The sequence below is a fragment of the Sardina pilchardus genome, chromosome 23 (assembly GCF_963854185.1).
Source record: "Sardina pilchardus chromosome 23, fSarPil1.1, whole genome shotgun sequence".
Lineage (NCBI taxonomy): Eukaryota > Metazoa > Chordata > Actinopteri > Clupeiformes > Clupeidae > Sardina > Sardina pilchardus.
Window position 1 is genome coordinate 17,052,447 of NC_085016.1, and position 21,757 is coordinate 17,074,203.

The 21,757-nt window shown below is 45.1% G+C and overlaps 1 protein-coding gene across 2 annotated transcripts in view; it reads right to left on the bottom strand.

Moving 5' to 3' along the window:
* LOC134071307 (low-density lipoprotein receptor-related protein 2-like) overlaps positions 1–21,757 on the bottom strand; it is a 40,744-nt gene that overhangs the window by 11,617 nt on the left and 7,370 nt on the right. The window contains exons 14-40 of one of the 2 annotated variants that reach the window (XM_062527984.1): positions 21,355–21,573; positions 20,937–21,101; positions 20,271–20,534; positions 19,503–19,718; positions 18,851–19,003; positions 18,292–18,558; positions 17,590–17,805; positions 17,034–17,195; positions 16,621–16,887; positions 15,769–15,981; positions 14,875–15,045; positions 14,462–14,728; positions 14,050–14,262; positions 12,896–13,066; positions 12,525–12,791; positions 12,097–12,333; positions 11,405–11,575; positions 10,961–11,227; positions 10,138–10,353; positions 8,351–8,512; positions 7,855–8,070; positions 7,117–7,284; positions 6,545–6,760; positions 5,907–6,136; positions 3,984–4,113; positions 3,251–3,441; positions 2,791–2,977 (exon numbers count right to left, since the gene is read on the bottom strand). In XM_062527984.1, the coding sequence (XP_062383968.1) occupies positions 2,791–2,977; positions 3,251–3,441; positions 3,984–4,113; positions 5,907–6,136; positions 6,545–6,760; positions 7,117–7,284; positions 7,855–8,070; positions 8,351–8,512; positions 10,138–10,353; positions 10,961–11,227; positions 11,405–11,575; positions 12,097–12,333; positions 12,525–12,791; positions 12,896–13,066; positions 14,050–14,262; positions 14,462–14,728; positions 14,875–15,045; positions 15,769–15,981; positions 16,621–16,887; positions 17,034–17,195; positions 17,590–17,805; positions 18,292–18,558; positions 18,851–19,003; positions 19,503–19,718; positions 20,271–20,534; positions 20,937–21,101; positions 21,355–21,573 (5,622 nt within the window). Of the gene's footprint in view, positions 1–2,790; positions 2,978–3,250; positions 3,442–3,983; positions 4,114–5,906; positions 6,137–6,544; positions 6,761–7,116; positions 7,285–7,854; positions 8,071–8,350; positions 8,513–10,137; positions 10,354–10,960; positions 11,228–11,404; positions 11,576–12,096; positions 12,334–12,524; positions 12,792–12,895; positions 13,067–14,049; positions 14,263–14,461; positions 14,729–14,874; positions 15,049–15,768; positions 15,982–16,620; positions 16,888–17,033; positions 17,196–17,589; positions 17,806–18,291; positions 18,559–18,850; positions 19,004–19,502; positions 19,719–20,270; positions 20,535–20,936; positions 21,102–21,354; positions 21,574–21,757 lie in introns of both variants that reach the window. The other variant, XM_062527983.1, reaches the window with a different exon arrangement.

Here is a 21,757-nt window from a genome sequence, read left to right on the forward strand (position 1 = left end):
CCTGCAGTGTGTGTTTTTTACACATCACACACTTGAATGGATGTGAATAGATAGATGAATACTTCCACACAATGCACTAAATGAGCGAAGAGCCAGGCTGGGCTCCTCTGCATGATCAGGCACTTTCTCGAGGATTAACCAGGCACGTGAAAGTGATGGATGATCATGTCATTGTGGGGCATACAGGTAAAACGCAGATCCATTTCTGCTTCTGATTCATACACGACTTAAATGGGACGACACATACTGAACCAAAGCCATGGTATTTGTTTTCCTTTCAATCAACCGGCAAAACAAGCTCTGAGGTTTAAAAAAACAAACATCACGTGACAACTGAACATGAGAAAACAATGGCACTTGAACAGTTCTCTACTTGACAACTTCAGTTCCTAAAGTTATCCGATGGCCCATATGTTAGCAGTCGTTGCCAGTATGTCACCAATCTGTGGCCACGGCTGCAGGCTTTCTGTGCCAGCTGTGGCACGCACCATTCAGCGTCATCTCACGCTATTCTGGATGTGAACAGATCTATTCATATTTCTAAATACTGAAGGCAGCCTTTGAAGATATGAATCTCTCAATCTCTGAAAATAACTTAGGCGTTGGGAGTTCATTACCATGTTGCTTTACTACTCTCAGCTTATTTGAAACGTGCTTCCGCTGTGTCGCTGAAAGATTCAAATCTCATCCATTCAAGTGGAAACGTTTTGTTTTGAAAAACTCAACTGTCATTTCTGCTATGTCGGTCTTTCACCTTTGGGACACCACACCTTGCATTCCATACGTGCAAGTGAGGGAGGTGACATCTTTAAAAAATTTCAACTCTGCAGTGACAAATGGATGAACAGGATGCACTATTCACAAGACAAACAGGCACGGTTTGTGTCACGGGGCAGCACTGAGATCATTGCACTGCTGCCACATCTACTCCTCTGTAAGGACAGTTACAAAAATCACACTCAAAAGGTTCCACATTTAAAAGTTTGCCATTCGAAAACAATACGCTTTTGATCAAATAAAATTCAGCATATTAGTCCTTGAGGTCAGTTTGTTGTTGTTGTTGACGTTATATGAACACTAGACGACAACAACCTGATGCCAAAAGGGACAGAAGAAAGCATATTGGCTCTGATCAGGACAAACAGTTCCAGACAATCAATATGGATCTAAAGAGTGCAGACAGAGCACAGGCATTTAACTGGCTGATGAGATCAAATATTAAACGTCTTGTCACCAGAATCATAGAATTAAGCAATAAGCCCCGAGAGGCCATTCTATATTGTGAATATAGCACAGCTGAGGGGTGTTAGACCCTCCTGTATAACAAGACAACCTTAAGGTGGGGATCACACTAGCCAGCGGCAAGCGGCAGGTTTCCTATTGTTCTCTATGGTTCGGCAGCGGAATGGTGACAACGCTGGCGTAACGCTAGCGTTGAGCAAACTGTGAGTTGAACTTGGTTCAACTTTGAAGCGCAACGCTCGGCTCGTCACAATCAGTTTTGGAATGTTTAGGTATTTTAACCAATCAGATTTGTCTAAGGACGTAGCAACAAGATTGAACTTAGCAACGAGATACTGTTTTGGATGTATTATTATGGTCTGAGCGTTGCGTTACGCTGCCGCTTGCCGCTGGCTAATGTGATCCCTGCCTAAAACCATGACCAGAATGAGTTCATTGCCTAAAGAACAGGCATGTCTGGAAAACCATCATTTGGTAGAGGAGTCAATGTGAACTTTCTTGGTTTCTTCTGAGGAGCTCCAATTAAATTCTAGACAATGTGTTGTTGTGCATCTACTCAATCTCAAGATTTATGCATCTTAAGTAAACTCCTTGACTGACGAACAACTTGGAAACAAGGTGCAGTCCTCAGGCAAGAAGAACTTTGACACACTTCAGTCAAAACGAATCGGATAGGAAATCTGTCTGACAAATAAGCACGTGCACTTTTCCATCATCTGTCCATGTGCAGGGCTTAAAGCCAAGAAAATGTCAAAGCCTGAAGTGATCTGCCATTTTTTGAAGATGTCATAAGCTCACAGGCATGTTGCCCATTGTCCGATCCTAAATCCAAGAAAATGTCAGTGCCTGAAGTGATCAGCCGTTTTTGAAGAGGTCATAAGCCTATATGCATGTTGTCTATTTTCTGATCTTAAACGCCCCAGCCCACACCGAAATTCAAGCACAGTGCCTGACCACTTTAAGCACAGCACTGGTCATTAGAGACAAGATATGCACTAATATTTTGCAACACAAAGCAAAGCCAAATACCAAAGTACATAATTATCTACAAGGGTCAGCAACTCTGGAACGAATTGTACAAATCTCTCTGTAAATGCACTGCTTTTCTGTAGACGCGTCTTAAAGAGTACAGATCATCAAGTACAAGACTGAAGCTATGGTCTAGCTATTGTCCATTATCAATGGTTTGATTTCTAGCTGACTGGCAATGACCATTGACGGCACCTCTCACCACCGCAGATATGGGGCATTTTGACTGATGTCTAGCAAACAAGCGCTTGAAGTCTACTTGATAAGGGCTACAGAGGACACTGAGTTTGCATGGAGATTCCCTGAGGCCAATGCAGAGACCTGTATCCTTGGATATGTAAATGTAACTGGTGTGCTATCCATCAGATTTGGTTACAGAACGTCAGAACTCAAAGATCAAAAACAGTATTCCAGCAGGGCTGAAATGTGACCTTCCACTAATACAGAACATAGATACAGAACAACATTTTGAATTTGGAGTGCACAAAGAATCTCAAACACATGCGCGCTCACACACACCTGGTGTTTTACAGGTTCTCCCGTCAGGCTCCAACAGGAAGCCAGGGTTGCACTGGCAGAGGAAGGATCCGCGGGAGTTGAGGCAGATGTGTGTGCACACGGGCGGGCCACTCTCCGCACACTCGTCCACGTCCTTACAGGTCAGCCCGTCCGCCTGCAGCCTGAAGCCTGCCTTACACGCGCACCTCTGCCCACAAACATGGAGAACAGCGCTCAGTGTAAGACCAACTGATATTTTGGCCTGTTAGAAGAACAGTACTTGCGAGAAAATTAAGAGAATGAATTTGTACATCCATTTGCATAACTACAAAATGAGAAACACAATTCTTGCACTGAATCATTTTTCACATCACATTTTTTTTTAAATGTCATATTTGTATGCATATCCAAATGAAGTCAATGTCGGACTTCTCAAATTACATGCCAAACTGTTTCCTGTTTATATAGACGTGCAGCCTACCAATCCGTGAGGAGTCTGGACGCATGTGTGGTCACAGCGGGGGCTGCCCGAAGAGGTGCAGTTGCTTTTGCACCCTGGGCCTTCGTCGGAGCCGTCCAGACAGTTAGTGGCCCCGTTACACACTAGTGCCGGGTCCACACACTCTCCACTTCTGCACTGGAACTTCCCAGTCGGGCACTTCACCCGGCCACCTACAGTATGTCACCACAAGACACACAAACAAACAATTATGCTTACAAATGCACTGCATGGAATCACTGGGCTGCACGATTTGGGGAGAATACTGTATATTTTTCTCACAGATACAGTGTTTGTGATTTTAATGTGATATCATTTGTTTTTTTAGGTCAAACTTCAGCTCAATATTCCAACTTTGTTTAAATAAGCCTACTTCGGCTTGGTTAGCATGGCTAGCACACTAGAAGCTCAGCACTCCAGTGAGACGACATGAATATAGCCATGACGACATTAACCACCAGGACAGATTAGTGAGCTACACAATTAATTGCAGCCTAATTGCATTAGTTCAAATTGAGATTTTGATAAAAGAAATTGAAAGTGATGTTTTAATTACTGTATGTCATTATACTCATCGTATGTCAATTCAGCGGAAGAGACCGGAGCAATCGGAGTACAATGGCACATTTAAAACTGCACCCAAACCGCTGGCCTAACCGGTTGATCAAGCTAAGATCAAAACACAGCCGCGCGTCAGGCATGCCACAGCACTCACATCCAGTCTCATCGCTGTTGTCGTGGCAGTCGTTTGTGCCATCGCACCTCCAGGACTGGGGGATACACTGGTCCTTAGAGGAGCACGCCCACTGCATCTCTCCACACTTCAGCAGTGAAGTCTTACAGTTCTAGAAGATTCCCCAGGGAGGAGTATGGCAAGGGTAAACACAATAATAAAAAGCATACCGTTACATATACATTTATCAGATGCTCTTATCCAAAGCAATTTACAAATCATTACAAACATTCAAGCTATATTAAAGAAAAAATGATAATACTACTGAAATAAAGACTGTTACTAGAGGATGAGGGTGCAGAGGTTTAAGTACTAGTCCAAGTGTAGTCATAGGAGATAAAAGTACCAGAGAGAGGAAGGAGGAAAGTGCATGGGAATATACAGTACAGTATGTGAATGTTCGGTGGTGAGTGAATATTCAGTGTGCTGTGTTAGAAGACCACTCTAACACTTAAATGCAACATTCCTGTCTATATTCCAAACCAATTCTCTGTACGTCAACACGATGGATACTTTATTGACCCCCAAGAGGAAATTCAAGGATGTGTGCTTCTTGTGTGGAGTGTAAGGCCGTGTTCAGACTGCAGACGAATCTGATTCAAATCTGATTCCTTCTCATATCCGATTTTTAGGGCTGACTGTTCACACTGCCTTTAGCAAGTGTCCAAATCGGATATGGCTCTGTTCAGACTGGGTCACATTAGCAACAGATCTGACAGGTTGCTGTAGCAACGAAAACAAACATTTCTGCCATCAGGAGGAAATACTTGCTAATTTGGTGTGATTAAACATAGAACAATACAACTAGGTGAGTGTTCATTGAATGCATGCATACGTGTGCGTATTTGCGCGACAGAAACCGAAACTAATCAGTGGCAAGCTCCGCTTCAAACTGTTGGAAGGGTGTTTAATTATTTAATAGAACAATGTGGATTCTTGCAACTTCCCTGAAACAGAGCAGAGACTGTATAATGCTATATTTAGCATTGAGTATTGATAAGTCACGTTTAATATAACATGGTCAAAAGACATAGCCGTAACGTTGCTCCACAACTCGAAATAGGTGGGCGGTCACGCACGTAAAGTCACGTCACGGACAGTCAAATCCGATCTGAGTGTTGGGAGCTGTTCAGACTGAGACGCATCTGTCCATATCCGATACGAATGCGATATGAAACTACCTCCCGGATGTGATTTTGGAAAATCGGATTTCATGTGACCCGTCACTGTTCAGACTACAAAAGTGACATTCGATTCAAATCGGAATGGGCTAAAAATCGGATTTTGGCTGGCAGTCTGAACGCAGCCTAAAGGTGAAATGCTACTACTGAATATGATTTCACATTCCTCATGGTTGTATTCGTGGTTAGAACTAAACAAAATAGCATAACGCCACAAAATCTCAGTTTACATAGTGTACATAACGAACTCTTCAGGCATCTGAAGAGATGTCTTACACATGGTATGACTCAAACACATCAAACAATTCCACTGGCTGTGCATACCTCGCTGAATCGTGATTCACCACTGCATGCCACAACCACCAGGCCACCTCCCCCCTGCTCACCTGAGCCTGAACTGCCACTGCAGTCCTTGTCCCAACCACCATGTGACATAGACCCAACCACCATGCTGCTGCCACCACCACGTGCTCGGTCTCACATCTAAGCGGTCGCTGCAGTCCACAGCCCAATTACGATGCCCCCTAGCCCCAACCACCATGCCCCCTAGCCCCAACCACCATGCCACCTCGACCCAACCACCATGCCACCTCAACCCAACCACCATTCCACCTAGACCCAACCACCATGCCACCTCCACCTGCCCTTGCTCACATCTGAGCGTTTACTGCAGTCCTCATCCCAACCATCATGCCACCCAGACCCAACCACCACCCTCTCTCACCCGCTCGTCGGAGCCGTCGCTGCAGTCCTCGTCGCCGTCGCAGAGCCACTCCTGCAGCAGGCACTCGTTGCTCCCTGGGCAGCGCAGCGGCGGGGGGCAGGTGGGCGGCTGGCTGCAGCCCTTCTCGTCCGAGTGGTCCCGGCAGTCGGCGTGGCCGTCGCAGCGCAGCGGCTGGTCCACGCACTGCCCGTTACCGCACAGGAACTGGTCAGTGCCGCACGCCTCCACCACTGCATGGAGGATAAGCACAGGAACAACCACCGAAATATATAAATATGATACACATTCTGGATGCTATGGCCAATATATTATATACATTTAGAGCCAGAGTGGGCGACATCTTTTTTGGGTATATAAATCTGGAGTTCAGCACCTCGTTAATAGTGTTTTGGTCTGCGTTACTCTGTTTCGTTTTATTCCTGTTCTTGTATAGATAAACACAACACACTACAGTATATGCATGGACAAGTATTGTGGAAGGCAAAAAGATGTGCTATGGAACTAAGAATATGTACACTTTCCCTATAGGAAATCCACATGACAAAATAAAGATATTAACAACAAGAGATGCTGCTCAGTGCAAGCACAACATGGAGGGCAGTGCCGGATCTGACATTTGCAAAGGTCCAGTGACTCACCACAATTAGCCTCGTCAGAACCATCTGAACAATCTTTTTCTCCATCGCACAAGAAGCCCTCAGGGATGCAGCGAGTCTTGTTGTCACAGCGATGGCTGCAGCTCTTGGTGGCCTTGAAGCAGTCCAGCTCATCTGAGCGGTCCTGACACTGAGGTGTTCCATCACACACCTGCGTCTGGTCGATACACATCCTGCCGTGGGCACACTGGAACTCACCTGTGGATGAAAAAGTGGACTACTGATGCAGAGGTACAGTACCATTTACACAACAATGACAATCTGACCAGCTATCTGCTGTTCTTGTAGAAAATACTGTACATGCCATGTGCTAAGATTCATCATAGAATCAGTGCTTTTAGATGTAGCAGAAACGAGAACATTCCATTCCAGCTTCCATTTTAAGATAAGAACGTAAATAGACAAAGTAGAGAAAATCAGTTAAGTGTCATCAGGTAACACTTCTATGCAAGCCACTGCCATTCTACAAAACCTTAACCTAGAGAATAACCTAGAAGAATAACAGCCATAAACCCCCACCATGCCTGTATGGAGGGGTTAAAACGCTTCCTTACCTGGTTTGCAGGCGAGGTCACACCCTTCCTCATCCGATCCATCTCTGCAGTCCTTCTCCCCATCACACACGTGGCTGTAGAGTACACACTCAGTCCCGTCCCGGCACGCTTTAGAGCCCAACCGACACCTCAGGGGGGCAGCCGTGGTCCAGCGGGATTTGTATCCAGCTGTGAGATGTGATCACAGGAGGAAATAAGTGCTGTTTGGCTGTCATTAGAACCCGCATACCATGTCTAGGTCAAGGTATGAAAATGGGAATCACTAGTCAGCAAAAATAACTTCATATTTCTCTTACATGACAGCCTGCTCATAATTCCACTTTCACATAACGTTATAGTCAGAGACCAAATAGACTTACAGTACCCAACAAATATACAAACCCATCTCCTTAGAGACAGAGTTGCAGGCATTCACTTTGAGTCCATTGTGTGGATACACAAAGTGTAAACTATGAACAATCAGAATTAGAAAAGCACTCAGGGTGCAAACCTCCACCAAGCGAACACATAACTCGCCTCCTGCATCCAGACGGTGATACGGATTACTCCCACTCCCAATTTAATCGTCTATTCCATGGGTCATTTCCGACCTTTCATCGAAATCCAATCCATAACTGAGTTATCTTGCGAACAAACAGACAGACCAACCAACAAACCAACAAACAAACCCCAATGAAAACATAACCTCCTTGGCCAGTTGGCGGAGGTAACCAGAGTGCTCCATAAAGGCGGACTCACGGCAGTTCCTCTCGTCCTGTCCGTCCTGGCAGTGGCGCGTCCCATCGCAGATCTGCGGCTGGCTCAGACACTTGGTGCCACCGTCACACGTGCGGTCACAGGACGAGGGCTGCTTTGGACACTTCTTCTCGTCCGAGCCGTCGGGACAGTGGGAGCGTCCGTCACACACCAGATTTCTCTCGATGCACTTGCGTCGGTCCTCACAGAGGAAGTGGGCTAGAGAAGCCAAATTGGGACAGATTAGTGTTATGTGACCACAGGGGGGAAAAAATATGACAGAGCATCCATACAAAACTTAATCTTTGAGCATGCAATATGCATGTCAGATTTCTCTATACTGACAATGCAGCTGAAGAGAACTGAATCTGGTTTGACTCTAGAGAGGGTTTGCGTGACTCGTGAATTAGTTGTGAGACAGTCTTTATTTGCAAGCAAATCTCTAAACATTCCCTATATTGCCACTTTCCCCATATAGCACAAATGTTTTGCTTTTTACCTGGATCTGAGCACGTATCCACACAGTCCCTCTCGTCTGCTCCATCAGGGCAGTCTCTCCTCCCATCACACAGCTGGCTCTGGGAGATGCACAGGGACGTGCCCTCACACAGCACTGAGGGGAACCTGCAGGGGGAGGGGGTTGGAGCAGGCGTCGTGAGACCTGTTGGTGACAGACAAGAGGCAAGACAAGACCGTTTTATTTGTATGACTCATTTCATACACAAGGCAACTCAATGTGCTTAACATCTTAGCATGGCAGATAAGAATAAATAAAAACATAAGGGACAAATAGAAAAAACAAATATTAAAAATGAAAATATAAAAAGATAAACATTTGTTAAAATAATATACATGAAGTACAACAAAAAAAGGTCATAACATGCATAAAAAGAGGGAAGTGGAAAACTTAATGAAATGGGTATACTGTACATGAGGGGAATGGCTCCCCTGAAGCTATTAAATGTGAGCGGAAATCTAATGGTTCCTGGACAGGAGTTTCTCCCTCCAATAAGACTGCTGTAATTAACTCTGCTCAGGAGTGGACACTGGTTCCAAATCGTTTTGTAAATTAATTTATCCAATATTCATCAGTCACCTGGCACTGATCCTGTTAGTCGGCTGCCAACTCCAACCCCTCCTTATGCCTAATCAGAATATCAAAGCCTCTCTTTACAGGAGAGTATGGGGAGCATGTTTCAACACCTGCATCATTTCTTCATCGTTGATGTCCAGACCATTTAATAGTCCATTCATACAGGTCACTATAGGCATTAATCTATAGGGATGCACCGATTGTGGCCAATATCCTAGGCTTAAAATAACAATTGTTGATCATTAATGCTAATAATGTATCTATATATATATTATCTGTTTGTTGTTTTGCTTTACTGTTGATTACCCTATAATGGCAGGGAAATGAAAATTGTTGCTATTTTTCGAATAATATATTTATATTTTATGTTCAAACATAACATTTAGCTAGTGCAGAATTGATTCAACATAACAGATGAATATTAGCCACTGCCAAAATGATTAACTTTTAAGATGATTCCAGTCAACCATGCAAGTATCAGTTGATACCAATGTTGGGCTGATATCAGTGCATCCCAGTATCAGTCAGTAAAGTTTTTTTTGTAATCCTTCTTGGTGCTGCAGTACCCCCTTTCAGATATGCGGATCCAATTTGATGTAAATAGGGCAAACAAGCTGAATCCTAATAATAGAAAGGCATTTCAAATCAGTGTACTGAACCTTTGTACATACCTGTGTACCTGTACAATGGCATCCATAAATGTATGTCAACCACCGACTAAACCTGGATGAGTCAGTCAAATCAAAGCTTAGCATGGCAAGGTGTGTGCTGCCGTTTACACGCAGGGACAGGGGGTGCGGAACGGTTCATAGAACATTTAGCCATTGCCGGTTCTCTTAATGGAACATTTAGGCATTGCTGGTTTTCTTTATGGAACATTTGGGTATTGGTTCTCTTTATGGAACATTTGGGTATTGGTTCTCTTTATGGAACATTTGGCTATTGTTGGTTCTGAGTTGCAAAACGTGGACATGTAAAGTAGTGCGGGCTAAAAATGGTGGGCCAAATATCATGTCCAAAGCACAAGGAATGAAGTTTTGGCACCCCCACATGGCCAAAGAAAACTACAGCAGTTCACCTCATCTGTACAATACAAAGTTCCTATCGCTTGAACAAGATGAGCTAGCTCTTCAAAGTCAAATGGCTGATAAGTGTACAAAGAAAATCCCTGAAATATGCTACTTTAAACTCACTGCAATTAGCTTCATCAGTGCCATCCAGACAATCTTCTTCTCCATCACACAAGAAGTTTTCAGGGACGCAGCGGGTCTTGTCATCACAGCGATGGCTGCAGCTCTTTGTGGCCTTGAAGCAGTCCAGCTCATCTGAGCGGTCCTGACACTGTGGCGTTCCATCACACACCTGCGTCTGGTCGATACACATCCTGCCGTGGGCACACTGGAACTGACCTGCAGATCAATTAAACGCAAACAAGTATGAAAAATGAATAGCATTCCATCAATAGTGACACGAATGGGTGGTTTCTCTATTGTGATTCCAGCTACTGCATGAGGGCATGAAGAGGGTATATTTGTTCAGTACAGGACTCTTAGAACTAATTCCTTTTTTTGAGTTCCTGCTTGATAACCCCGGTGGAATACTCAGGAAGGCTACTCTGTTGGTGATGTTTTCCCCCCTTTGGTTAGGCAATGATTCTCCTCTTTCCTTTGTCAGGCAGTCAGACTATTGCTAGTGCATTAGATAACATGGAGAGCCATTACAGATCCTGGGTATAATGTGTGGCACATTTGCAACTGCTGTTCACCAACTGTGTATTGTTGCACTTTGTGTCCTGTTCCTGTGTGATTTTAGATATACTTGGTTGTTGATTGGCCTCTATATCAGTACTTGGTACTGTGAAGGACTGCTTTTATGGATCCCGAGTACAAGCCAATTGTATCATTGGACCTTGAGTCATGCTTTGTAATGTGAATGGTTGTTGATCAGCCACTGTAGGAAATCCCCCATCTGTAGTACAATGACTTTAAAACATGTCATGTGCATGTCTGAAATCACCTGGTTTGCAGACAAGATCACACTCGTCCTCATCCGATCCGTCTCTGCAGTCCTTTTCTCCATCACACACATGACTATGGAGGACACACTCACTCCCGTCCCGACACGCTTTAGAGCCCAAACGACACTTCAGAGGGGTGGTCTTTAAGGTGTTGGTAGAAACGGTGGGACACCCAACCTCATCAGATCCATCAAAGCAGTGGGAGCGCCCGTCACAAACCAGACTCCTCTCGATACACTTCCGCTTGTCCTTGCAAAGGAAGTGTCCTGTGGAGGATGGAGAGGACGACAGATGAATCTCTAATCACGTACTAGCACATAACGCCGACATAGCACATTTCATTATAGCAACAATACATCTGGGGGAAACTTGACTGCCTTTAGACTGTATTGTGCATGCATGTGTGTATTATAGTTCACAATGCACAACTTCATGAAGCCTACCTGGATCTGAGCATGAATTAAGACAGTCCCTCTCATCTGCTCCATCAGGGCAGTCTCTCCTCCCATCACACAGCTGGCTCTGGGAGATGCACAGGGACGTGCCCTCACACAGCACTGAGGGGAACCTGCAGGGGGAGGTGGTGGTCGAAGCTAATGTAAGGACAGTTGCACCTGTTGGTGACAAAATAATTCAAATAAGTAGTAGCTAAGAACCCATATAGTACAGTACATTTACAGCAGTTCATAAAAAAATTTGGACCATTAATATTCCAGGTAAATATCTGACACTGGTTACCGGTCTACACAACTTTAGCTAAATTCATCAGTCACACATACAGTAGAAGCAGAAAAATAGTTGCAACACAGAGAGCATAAGGGAAGTGGACAAAGGAATGGCAAGTTTTCCACCACAGGTACCAACTGATAATATGGGATTAGAATGGAATTAAAAACATTCCACAGCCCATTTGCTCTCCAAAAATCTCCAGAAATGTTAACCAAGATATGAGGGACACTGTGACCACAGCATCCAACCACATTTAGGTTCGAAGTCCAGCCTGGGTCATTTTCTGACCGCATCCCATCTCTCCATCCCACTCGCTTCCAGTTACTCTTTACACCATCCTGTCTGATTCAAGGCATACAAACTCAAAGGATAAATGAAAAATAAAAAATAAAATAAAAAAATATACCTGGAGGCCCAGTGGACTCTCCACAATTAGCTTCGTCAGTGCCATCCAGGCAGTCTCTCTCCCCATCACACACAAAGGTTTGTGGTAAGCAGCGGGTCTTCTCATCACAGCGATGGCTGCAGCTCTGGGTGGCCTGGAAGCAGTCCAGCTCATCTGAGCGGTCCTGACACTGAGGCGTTCCATCACACACCTGCGTCTGGTCGATACACCTGCTCCCATGGAAGCACTGGAACTGGTCTGCAGGTGGCGCAATTGCAATACAAAAAAGTAAATAAATCATACTTTAAATAATACAAAACCAGTTGTGTCACAGCAAAAGCACCCATCACCTGACCACACTACTACAACCACATCGTAGCCTTTTGAACAAACAATGGCTGATTCATTACACACTGATAACAGCACGAGTTGTTTAGTATCAATCTCACCTGGTTTGCAGACGGGATCACACTCGTCTTCATCCGATCCGTCTCTACAGTCCTTCTCTCCATCACACACGTGGCTATGGAGGACACACTCCGTCCCGTCCCGACACGCTTTAGAGCCCAAACGACACTTCAGAGGGGTGGTCTTTAAGGTCTTGGTAGCAACGGTGGGACACCCAACCTCATCAGATCCATCAGAGCAGTGGGAGCGCCCGTCACAAACCAGATTCCTCTCGATACACTTCCGCCTGTCCTTGCACAGGAAGTGTCCTGTGGAGGATGGGAGAGTGTGACTTAGCTTTGATACAACACCACAAATGCATATGTGGCAGCATATTTATCATGTTCTCTGTGCACAATCACTGAAAGCCCACCTGAATCTGAGCAGGACTTAAGACAGCCCCTCTCATCTGCTCCATCAGGGCAGTCTCTCCTCCCATCACACAGCTGGTTCTGGGAGATGCACAGGGACGTGCCCTCACACAGCACTGAGGGGAACCTGCAGGGGGAGGGGGTTGGCATCGGCATCGCATCACCCTTCAGCTCTGTTGACAAAAAGACTTGATGTAAACATTCTTTCAGGACTTGACGTGAATGTTCTTTCAGAAGGCCAATGGTTTGAGACATGTTGAGTTTTTTTAAGTCTGATTTAGGTTTCAGAAAGGAAGAACTACCGCTAGCTACATCACCACCTCCTTAGGTGAAAGCAAGTTTACTCAGGTTATTTACAAAATACACAGATGCACTACTGTAGACCCTGTGATGTGGATTGAGGAACAAAGGCAAGTCAAGTGGAACACCACAGTTGATAAATACATGAGATATAGGACATTAGCATACGCAACATTACGCAACATACCCTCAACTCTGATGATATTGCTGATTGTCTAGACTCTAAAGAACAGACAGTGTTAAGCGTCATGATCTTACCCAGTCAAAAATGCTCCACAGAGCAATATGAAGTGTTCCGTGAGCTCTTCTCAACCCTCTCTCCTCGATCCTTGATCCTACGGCTCATTCGTTCCCACTGATCTATAAAGAATGATGAGGCGGCAACAATGGGATAGTCTATCCAGTGTTCTTTATAGATCAGTGGGAACGAGCCGGAGGACCGAGGATTGAGGACCGAGGAGAGAGGCTTGAGAGGAACCACAGGAGTGCACTGGCCATGTCAGATTGTCCTCCTTGTGTTATTGGTCAGAGTATCATCAAAATGAGCTTGAGGCCATTATATTAAAGGTTGTATCAGCGATGTCAGGAGACATCACTTCTGTTGGGTATTTGTTTGTTTGGGATCTCGCTTCAGAGCTACTGTAGCTCGCTCCTCCCTTCCATAGGTGCGTTCAAGTTCACGAATATTGTTTTTGTGCACAGAACTCGGCGCCTAGGTTACCACAGAGAGGAAAGACTAGATGAATGCAATCATTTATGTCTGGGCCTGCAATCGCCGATACAACCTTTAATGTAGAAGAAGAAGTGCATTGTGTTGCTTTAAGCAAGCGTTTGGTGCTCCCACAGGGTTACTCACGGCAGTTCGCCTCGTCACTTCCATCCTGACAGTCTCGCTGTCCATCACACAGGAAGTTCTCAGGGATGCAGCGGGTCTGGTCACAGCGATGGCTGCAGCTCTTAGAGGTCTTAAGGCAGTTCAATTCATCTGAGCGGTCCTGACACTGTGGCGTTCCATCACACACCTGCTTCTGGGCGATACACATGCTCCCATGGGCACACTGGAACTGGTCTGTCGAGGGGGACATTGAGGTAATTTAAGTAACGTAAGTTACTATGCTTCAGAGATTATTGAAGTTACAGTGAAGGCACTGGTCACCTGAATATGCAGACCGAGCCTTTACTAGAGTCCAACCTTGACAGACCCTACATTCTAAATGTACTGTGATCAAACAAACATGAACGCACACAACATATGAACACAAACTCACCTGGTGTGCAGATGAGAACACAACCCTCTTCATCCGATCCGTCGCTACAGTCCTTCTCTCCATCACACACGTGGCTGTGGAGCACACACTCAGTCCCGTCCCGACACGCTTTACTGCCCAAGCGGCACTTCAGAGGGGTGGTCTTTAAGGTCTTGGTAGCAACGGTGGGACACCCAACCTCATCAGATCCATCAGAGCAGTGGGAGCGCCCGTCGCAAACCAGACTCCTCTCGATACACTTCCGCTTGTCCTTGCACAGGAAGTGTGCTATGCAATTTGGAAAACAAGAAAATTAGCCAAATCTGAAAACTTAAACATCTTAAATGTACTTCTAACATACAGTAAGTGGACAATAAAATCAGACATCAGCACCATTTCAAGCCCAATACATATAATATAATAGCAATACATACCTCTATCGGAGCACGACTTAAGACAGCCCCTCTCATCTGCTCCATCAGGGCAGTCTCTCCTCCCATCACACAGCTGGCTCTGGGAGATGCACAGGGACGTGCCCTCACACAGCACTGAGGGGAACCTGCAGGGGGACGGGGCTGGCATCGGCATCGCATCACCCTTCAGCTCTGCTGACAAAAACACTTGACGTGAACATTCTTTCAGCCACTGGTTTGAGATCATGTTGAGTTTTTAAGTCTGATTTATGTTTCAGAAAGGAAGAGCTACAGCTAGCTACATTGGCACCACCTTAGGTGAAAGCAGGTTAGCGCAATATGAAGTGTTCTTTGGGCTCTTCTCAACCCTCTGTCCTCGATCCTCCGGCTCGTTCCCACCGATCTATAAAGAACACTGGATAAACTATCCCATTGTTGCGGCCCATCATTCTTTATAGAACAGTGGGAACGAGCCGGAGGATCGAGGACCGAGGAGAGAGGGTTGAGAAGAGCCACAGGAGTGCACTGGCCATGTCAGATTTTCCTCCTCGTGTTATTAGTCAGACTAACATCAAAATGAGCTTGAGGCCATTATATTGGGATCTCGCTTCAGAGCTAGCGTGCCCCTCCCTTCACAATCTTAATCACTTTTAAGCGTGATGCTAGCAGGCGAGATGCTAATAGTCCAAAACGATTCAATGATCTATGCTAGGCTGGAGCTAAAAGTTATATCGCCAGACTCACAGAACGGCTGGATGAATGGGGGAAAAAGGTAAATGTCAATCGTTTTGCTCGAGGGGAGGTGGAAAATGAGCTTAATTCCCCAAAAGGTGGAATATCCCTTTAAGGCAAAAGAAGTGCATTGTGTTGCTTTAGGCAAGCGTTTGATGCACCCACATATACAGGGTTACTCACGGCAGTTCGCCTCGTCACTTCCATCCTGACAGTCTCTCTGTCCATCACACAGGAAGTTCTCAGGGATGCAGCGGGTCTGGTCACAGCGATGGCTGCAGCTCTTAGAGGTCTTAAGGCAGTTCAATTCATCTGAGCGGTCCTGACACTGTGGCGTTCCATCACACACCTGCTTCTGGTCGATACACATGCTCCCGTGGGCACACTGGAACTGGCCTGTCGAGGGGGAAATGGAGGTAATTTACTGTAAGCAACTAAGTTACTATGCTTCAGAGATCATTGAAGTTACAGTGAAGACACCGTCACCGGAAAATGAAGACCGAGCCTTTACTACAGTCCAACCTCGACAGACCCTACAGTACATTCTAAATGTACTGTGAACACACACACACACACACACACACACACACACACACACACACACACACACACACACACACACACACACACACACACACACACACACACACACACACACACACACACACACACACACACACACACACACACACACACACACACACACACACACACACACACACACACACACACACACACACACACACACACACACACACACACACACACACACACACACACACACACACACACACACACACACACACACACACACACACACACACACACACACACACACACACACACACACACACACACACACACACACACACACACACACACACACACACACACACACACACACACACACACACACACACACACACACACACACACTTCACTACTAGTACTACTCTCGCGACCGAACACATCTCAACACTGTTAGTACAGGTACAACAATTACCACATTACAGGATTTATGGTTCACTTTCTCACCTGGTGTGCAGATGAGAACACAAGCCTCTTCATCCGATCCGTCTCTACAGTCCTTCTCTCCATCACACACATGATTGTGGAGCACACACTCACTCCCGTCCCGACACGCTTTGGATCCCAAATTACATTTTAGAGGGGTGGTCTTTGAGGTCTTGGTAGCAACGGTGGGACACCCAACCTCATCAGATCCATCAGAGCAGTGGGAGCGCCCGTCACAAACCAGATTCCTCTCGATACACTTCCGCTTGTCCTTGCACAGGAAGTGTGCTATGGAATTTGGTCAAATAAGTCAACATCCACAAAATTAGCCAAACATGAACACCTTTAACATCCCAAATGTACTTCTAACTTTTAGTGGACAATAAGATCGCACTTCAGCACCATTTCAAGCCCAATACATTGGCAATAAATACCTCTATCCGAGCACGACTTAAGACAGCCCCTCTCATCTGCTCCATCAGGGCAGTCTCTCCTCCCATCACACAGCTGGCTCTGGGAGATGCACAGGGACGTGCCCTCACACAGCACCGAGGGGAACCTGCAGGGGGACGGGGCTGGAGCAGGAGAGGGGAAACCTGTCGACGTAAAAGAGAGTGACTTGTTCAGCAGATGCTTATAAACATGATTATGCTTTATTATCATTTAATTTATGGAACATTTACTCTGGTTCTACAAACCCCAAAGCATGGCTTGTTTTATTCATTCCCCAACTCTTATGACAAAAGAATCTTTCTGCAATTTAATTCAGAGTATACCGGTACTATAAGTCAAGCTCTATGATCACAAATTACTCTTGGACAAGTCGACTATAAAAAGACCTGTGACAGAAAGGTGATTAGACGTGAAGCATGTATTGCTATGTATATCAGTGAGCCAAAGCATTCATAGCCCTTCCAGATAATATGACAGATCATTGGCAAAATGATCACCAATATTCCTGAAAATCTATAAATGAGCAGAAGTACTCACCACAATTAGCCTCGTCAGTACCATCTGAACAATCTTTTTCTCCATCACACAAGAAGCCCTCAGGGATGCAGCGAGTCTTGTTGTCACAGCGATGGCTGCAGCTCTTGGTGGCCTTGAAGCAGTCCAGCTCATCTGAGCGGTCCTGACACTGAGGTGTTCCATCACACACCTGCTTCTGGTCGATACACATCCTGCCGTGGGCACACTGGAACTGGTCTGCAGAAAACACAGAGCCATTAACCAAAAACGTATTTTATAATTAGCAGTCATTTCAAGACATACCAGCGCTGGAAATTCAGATCTTGTATCTTCTCAGACACGCAAAAGCTTCATAATCAAAAGGCTTTACTTGTTGCTACAGGTCAGCCATTTTAAAGTTAAAGTTAACGTTAAGAGTCGACTGATGTTTAGCAAACACTTTTATTCAAAGCGAATAAGCGATTCAGACTCGCAGGGGTGGGAATCAAGCCCAGGCAACTGATTGTCAGTCAGTCAGGCGTTACTGCTGCTTCACCAATTTTGTCCACAACTTGTTGACTGCAGCCTCTAGCACTGACTAGCGACTGTTATAGTCAACTATTCGGCTGGCTGATGAAACTCCTTATCTGCACACCATTTGAAACAAAAATGTTACAATAAAAATGAAAATAAATAAATAAGATACATACATATCAAATGTATTATAAATACATACACACTTACCTGGTTTGCAGCGGAGATCACACCACTCCTCATCCGATCCGTCTCTACAGTCCTTCTCCCCATCACACACATGACTATGGAGCACACACTCAGTCCCGTCCTGACATGCTTTAGAGCCCAAAGGACACTTCAGAGGGGTGGTCTTTAAGGTGTTGATAGCAACATTGGGACAACCAACCTCATCAGATCCATCAAAGCACTGGCTGCGTCCGTCACAAATAAGTCTCTTCTCAATACACTTCCGCCTGTCCTTGCACAGATACTGACCTAATGAGAAGAATTGCAGGGGTTATGCTTCTCTGTGAACAATGGACTTAATCTGTTATATAGTCCACACTTTGACCCACTGTGACTTATTTAATATATCAGGGTACCCTGAAGGTGTCCAACACAGCCACAACGTGTAGGACCTTGCCATGTTGAATTAAAGGCTTTTTTCAACTCTTCTAAACAGAGTGACTTTGTTACTTGACTTTTTTACTTTGTGCACACCCAGTACAAAAGAGCATCTGTTAGCACTTGTAGTGATTTTTTGCTTTTGTTTTCGCCCGTTTAATACCTCTTTTTGGACAGTAGCCGAGGCAGGGCTTTTCATCCCAGCCGTCGGGGCAGTCTTTCTTCCCATCACAGAGCTGACCAGGAGTGATGCAGAGGGACGTCCCCTCACACAGCACTGAGGGGCTATCACATCTCGGAGCCGGAGAGGGAATCGCTGCAACAGTCCAGAAGAGCACAAAAAAAGAAAGACAGAGCTTAACTTGTACATGCCCACACGTTTCAAGCACCTTTTTAAAATGGAATAAAAAGACTGAACATTTTTGAAGGCGAAAATCTAAAATGAGAAGAAAGTTAGAGCACAGAAATCATGGCGAGAGCTTGTATTGTATAGAGGCAACATGGCTAATTATGGCTCATCAATGGTTTATATTTATGTCTCAGTGACTTTGACAGTGACCTGATCAGCAGTTCTATATTTTTGCAGTTAACATGAGGCAAGAGGAAATCCTAAAATGGAGATCTTAGCAGATGACTTTGTTCCTGTGTAAAATGGAGACCTTGGCACATGAATTTGGTCCTGTGTGAAATGGAGATCTCGGCAGATGAATTTGGCCCTGTGTAAAATGGAGATCTCGGCAGATGAATTTGGCCCTGTGTAAAATGGAGATCTCGGCAGATGAATTTGGCCCCGTGTGAAATGGAGATTTGCTCACCACAGCCAGCCTCGTCCGAGGCGTCCCAGCAGTCCTGGACGCCGTTGCAGATGAACACCTGGGGTATGCAGCGGCTCTGGCCGTCGCAGCGCAGAGTGCAGCTCTTGGTGGGCACCCAGCAGTCCAGCTCGTCCGAGCGGTCCTGACACTGAGGCGTCCCGTCACACACCTGCTTCTGGTCGATACACTTCCTCCCATTAGCACACTGGAACTGGCCTAAGTAGGGAGCGGCATAGTAGTTTTATTAAAGGCTTTGGTAACATTTCATTTGAAGGGGTCAACATAAGGGTGACATGTAACAGTCATAAGAATAACATAACATGTCATGCACATTAATGAGACATTATTGATTTTTATGAATGAGTCATTCAGTTTTTTGAATGTTTGACGGTTCAATTTTTGACATTCCAAAAACTGAATTCCAAAAATAGAATTTGATCCGTTATTTCACCATTTGTCAATATTTCTAAACCAAAGACTACAGCAAGTGCCTTCCAATCCTCCAAGCTGAGGGAGTCTAATTAACTAAAAAGGAGTCGAAAATTAACTGCACTAGTGGAGTTTATAGTAAGGGCCATTTACGGGTCCGAGTGCCCATGGGGACCCAGGTTCGAATCCGGCCTGCGGTCATGTCCCAATCCCACCCCATCTCTCTCTCCCACTTGTTTCCTGTCTACCTCTTCACTGTCCTATATAATAAAGGCAAAAAGGCCAAAAAAAATATACTTAAAAAAAAAAAAAAAAAAAAAAGAGTAGAGTAGTATCCACCTTCCTGGCACTGCTCACACTCCTCCTCATCTGATCCGTCTCTGCAGTCCTTTTCTCCATCACACACGTGACTGAGGAGGACGCAGTCGCTCCCGTCCCGACACGCTTTAGAGCCCAAGCGGCACTTCAGAGGGGTGGTCTTTGAGGTCTTGGTAGCAACGGTGGGACACCCAACCTCATCAGATCCATCAGAGCAGTGGGAGCGCCCGTCACAAACCAGATTCCTCTTGATACACTTTCGCCTGTCCTTGCACAGGAAATCAGCTGAGGAGGTGAGACAGTACAGCAATCATTACTCAGTCAAAACCAACCTTTCATCTGATAGCATTGCATTCGCTGTTCATAGTTCATTTCATTCATTGTTCATTCATAGAGATCATTTCATCATTTCATAGAGATTTGTTATCATGTTTTATCTGTTTATATGTCAGGGCTCCCTTGCAAAAGAGACTAAAGGTCTCAATGGGACTTCACCTGGTTAAATAAAGGTCAAATAAATAAATAAAATAAAATTTCATAACTATGACATCTCCTAATCCCATACCCTCCATAACTCCTTGAACATTTGCTATAAGTCTTTATGATCTTTCAATGGCAAGAGACCCATAATAGATCTAGTAAAAATTTTTGTTTATTAGTCCAAGTCTGTTATCAAATGAATCATACCTGTATTAGAGCACGACTTAACACAGCCCTTCTCATCTGCTCCATCAGGGCAGTCTCTCCTCCCATCACACAGCTGGCTCTGGGAGATGCACAGGGACGTGCCCTCACACAGCACTGAGGGGGACTTGCAGCTCTGCTCTTGACTGGCCTTAGTTAAAGTTTGACCTATGAAATTTCAAAGGCCTTTATTTAAAAGACTAAACTAAAGCAAGTTTACTCAGATATACCAATTATATTAATCCATCCATCCATTCCCTTACAGACTTGATCACCACATTAGATCAATCTGGCCATTACAGATGGTTACTGAAAATGAAGCACTAACACATCATTTACAAGGTCAGTGCAATTGAATGATTTTCTGTCAGTTGGCAGAGGCTTGTAGAAGCAAATCCCCTGAGCGGTTTAAGTCACAAACCTGACATTAGCTCCAATTCTGCAACCACCACACCAACGAGGCCCTTCTCTACGCGGGTTTCAGTGACCCGTGCTCCATCTTTCCGTCCCCACAGCGTGATGGTGTTCTTGGCGGAGGACACTATGTATGGCTCCGAGACCGCCTCGATATCCCCCCGGACGCTCCAGCTCTGCCCCAGAGAATATTTATTCATCTTCATCAAACTCACAATCTGTAATCCTGTGAGAAAAACATGCCAGATTAGCTCCATTCATTATCTAATACATTAATGGCCTAGTAGAAAGATTGAGTTCACTTTTTCCAGACACACTCCTTACTCAAAGCTGAAAGATTTGTTTTTAAAAGAGCATCTAATCAACATTCTCTTTATAACTGGGACATACACATTGACCTACGCAGACTG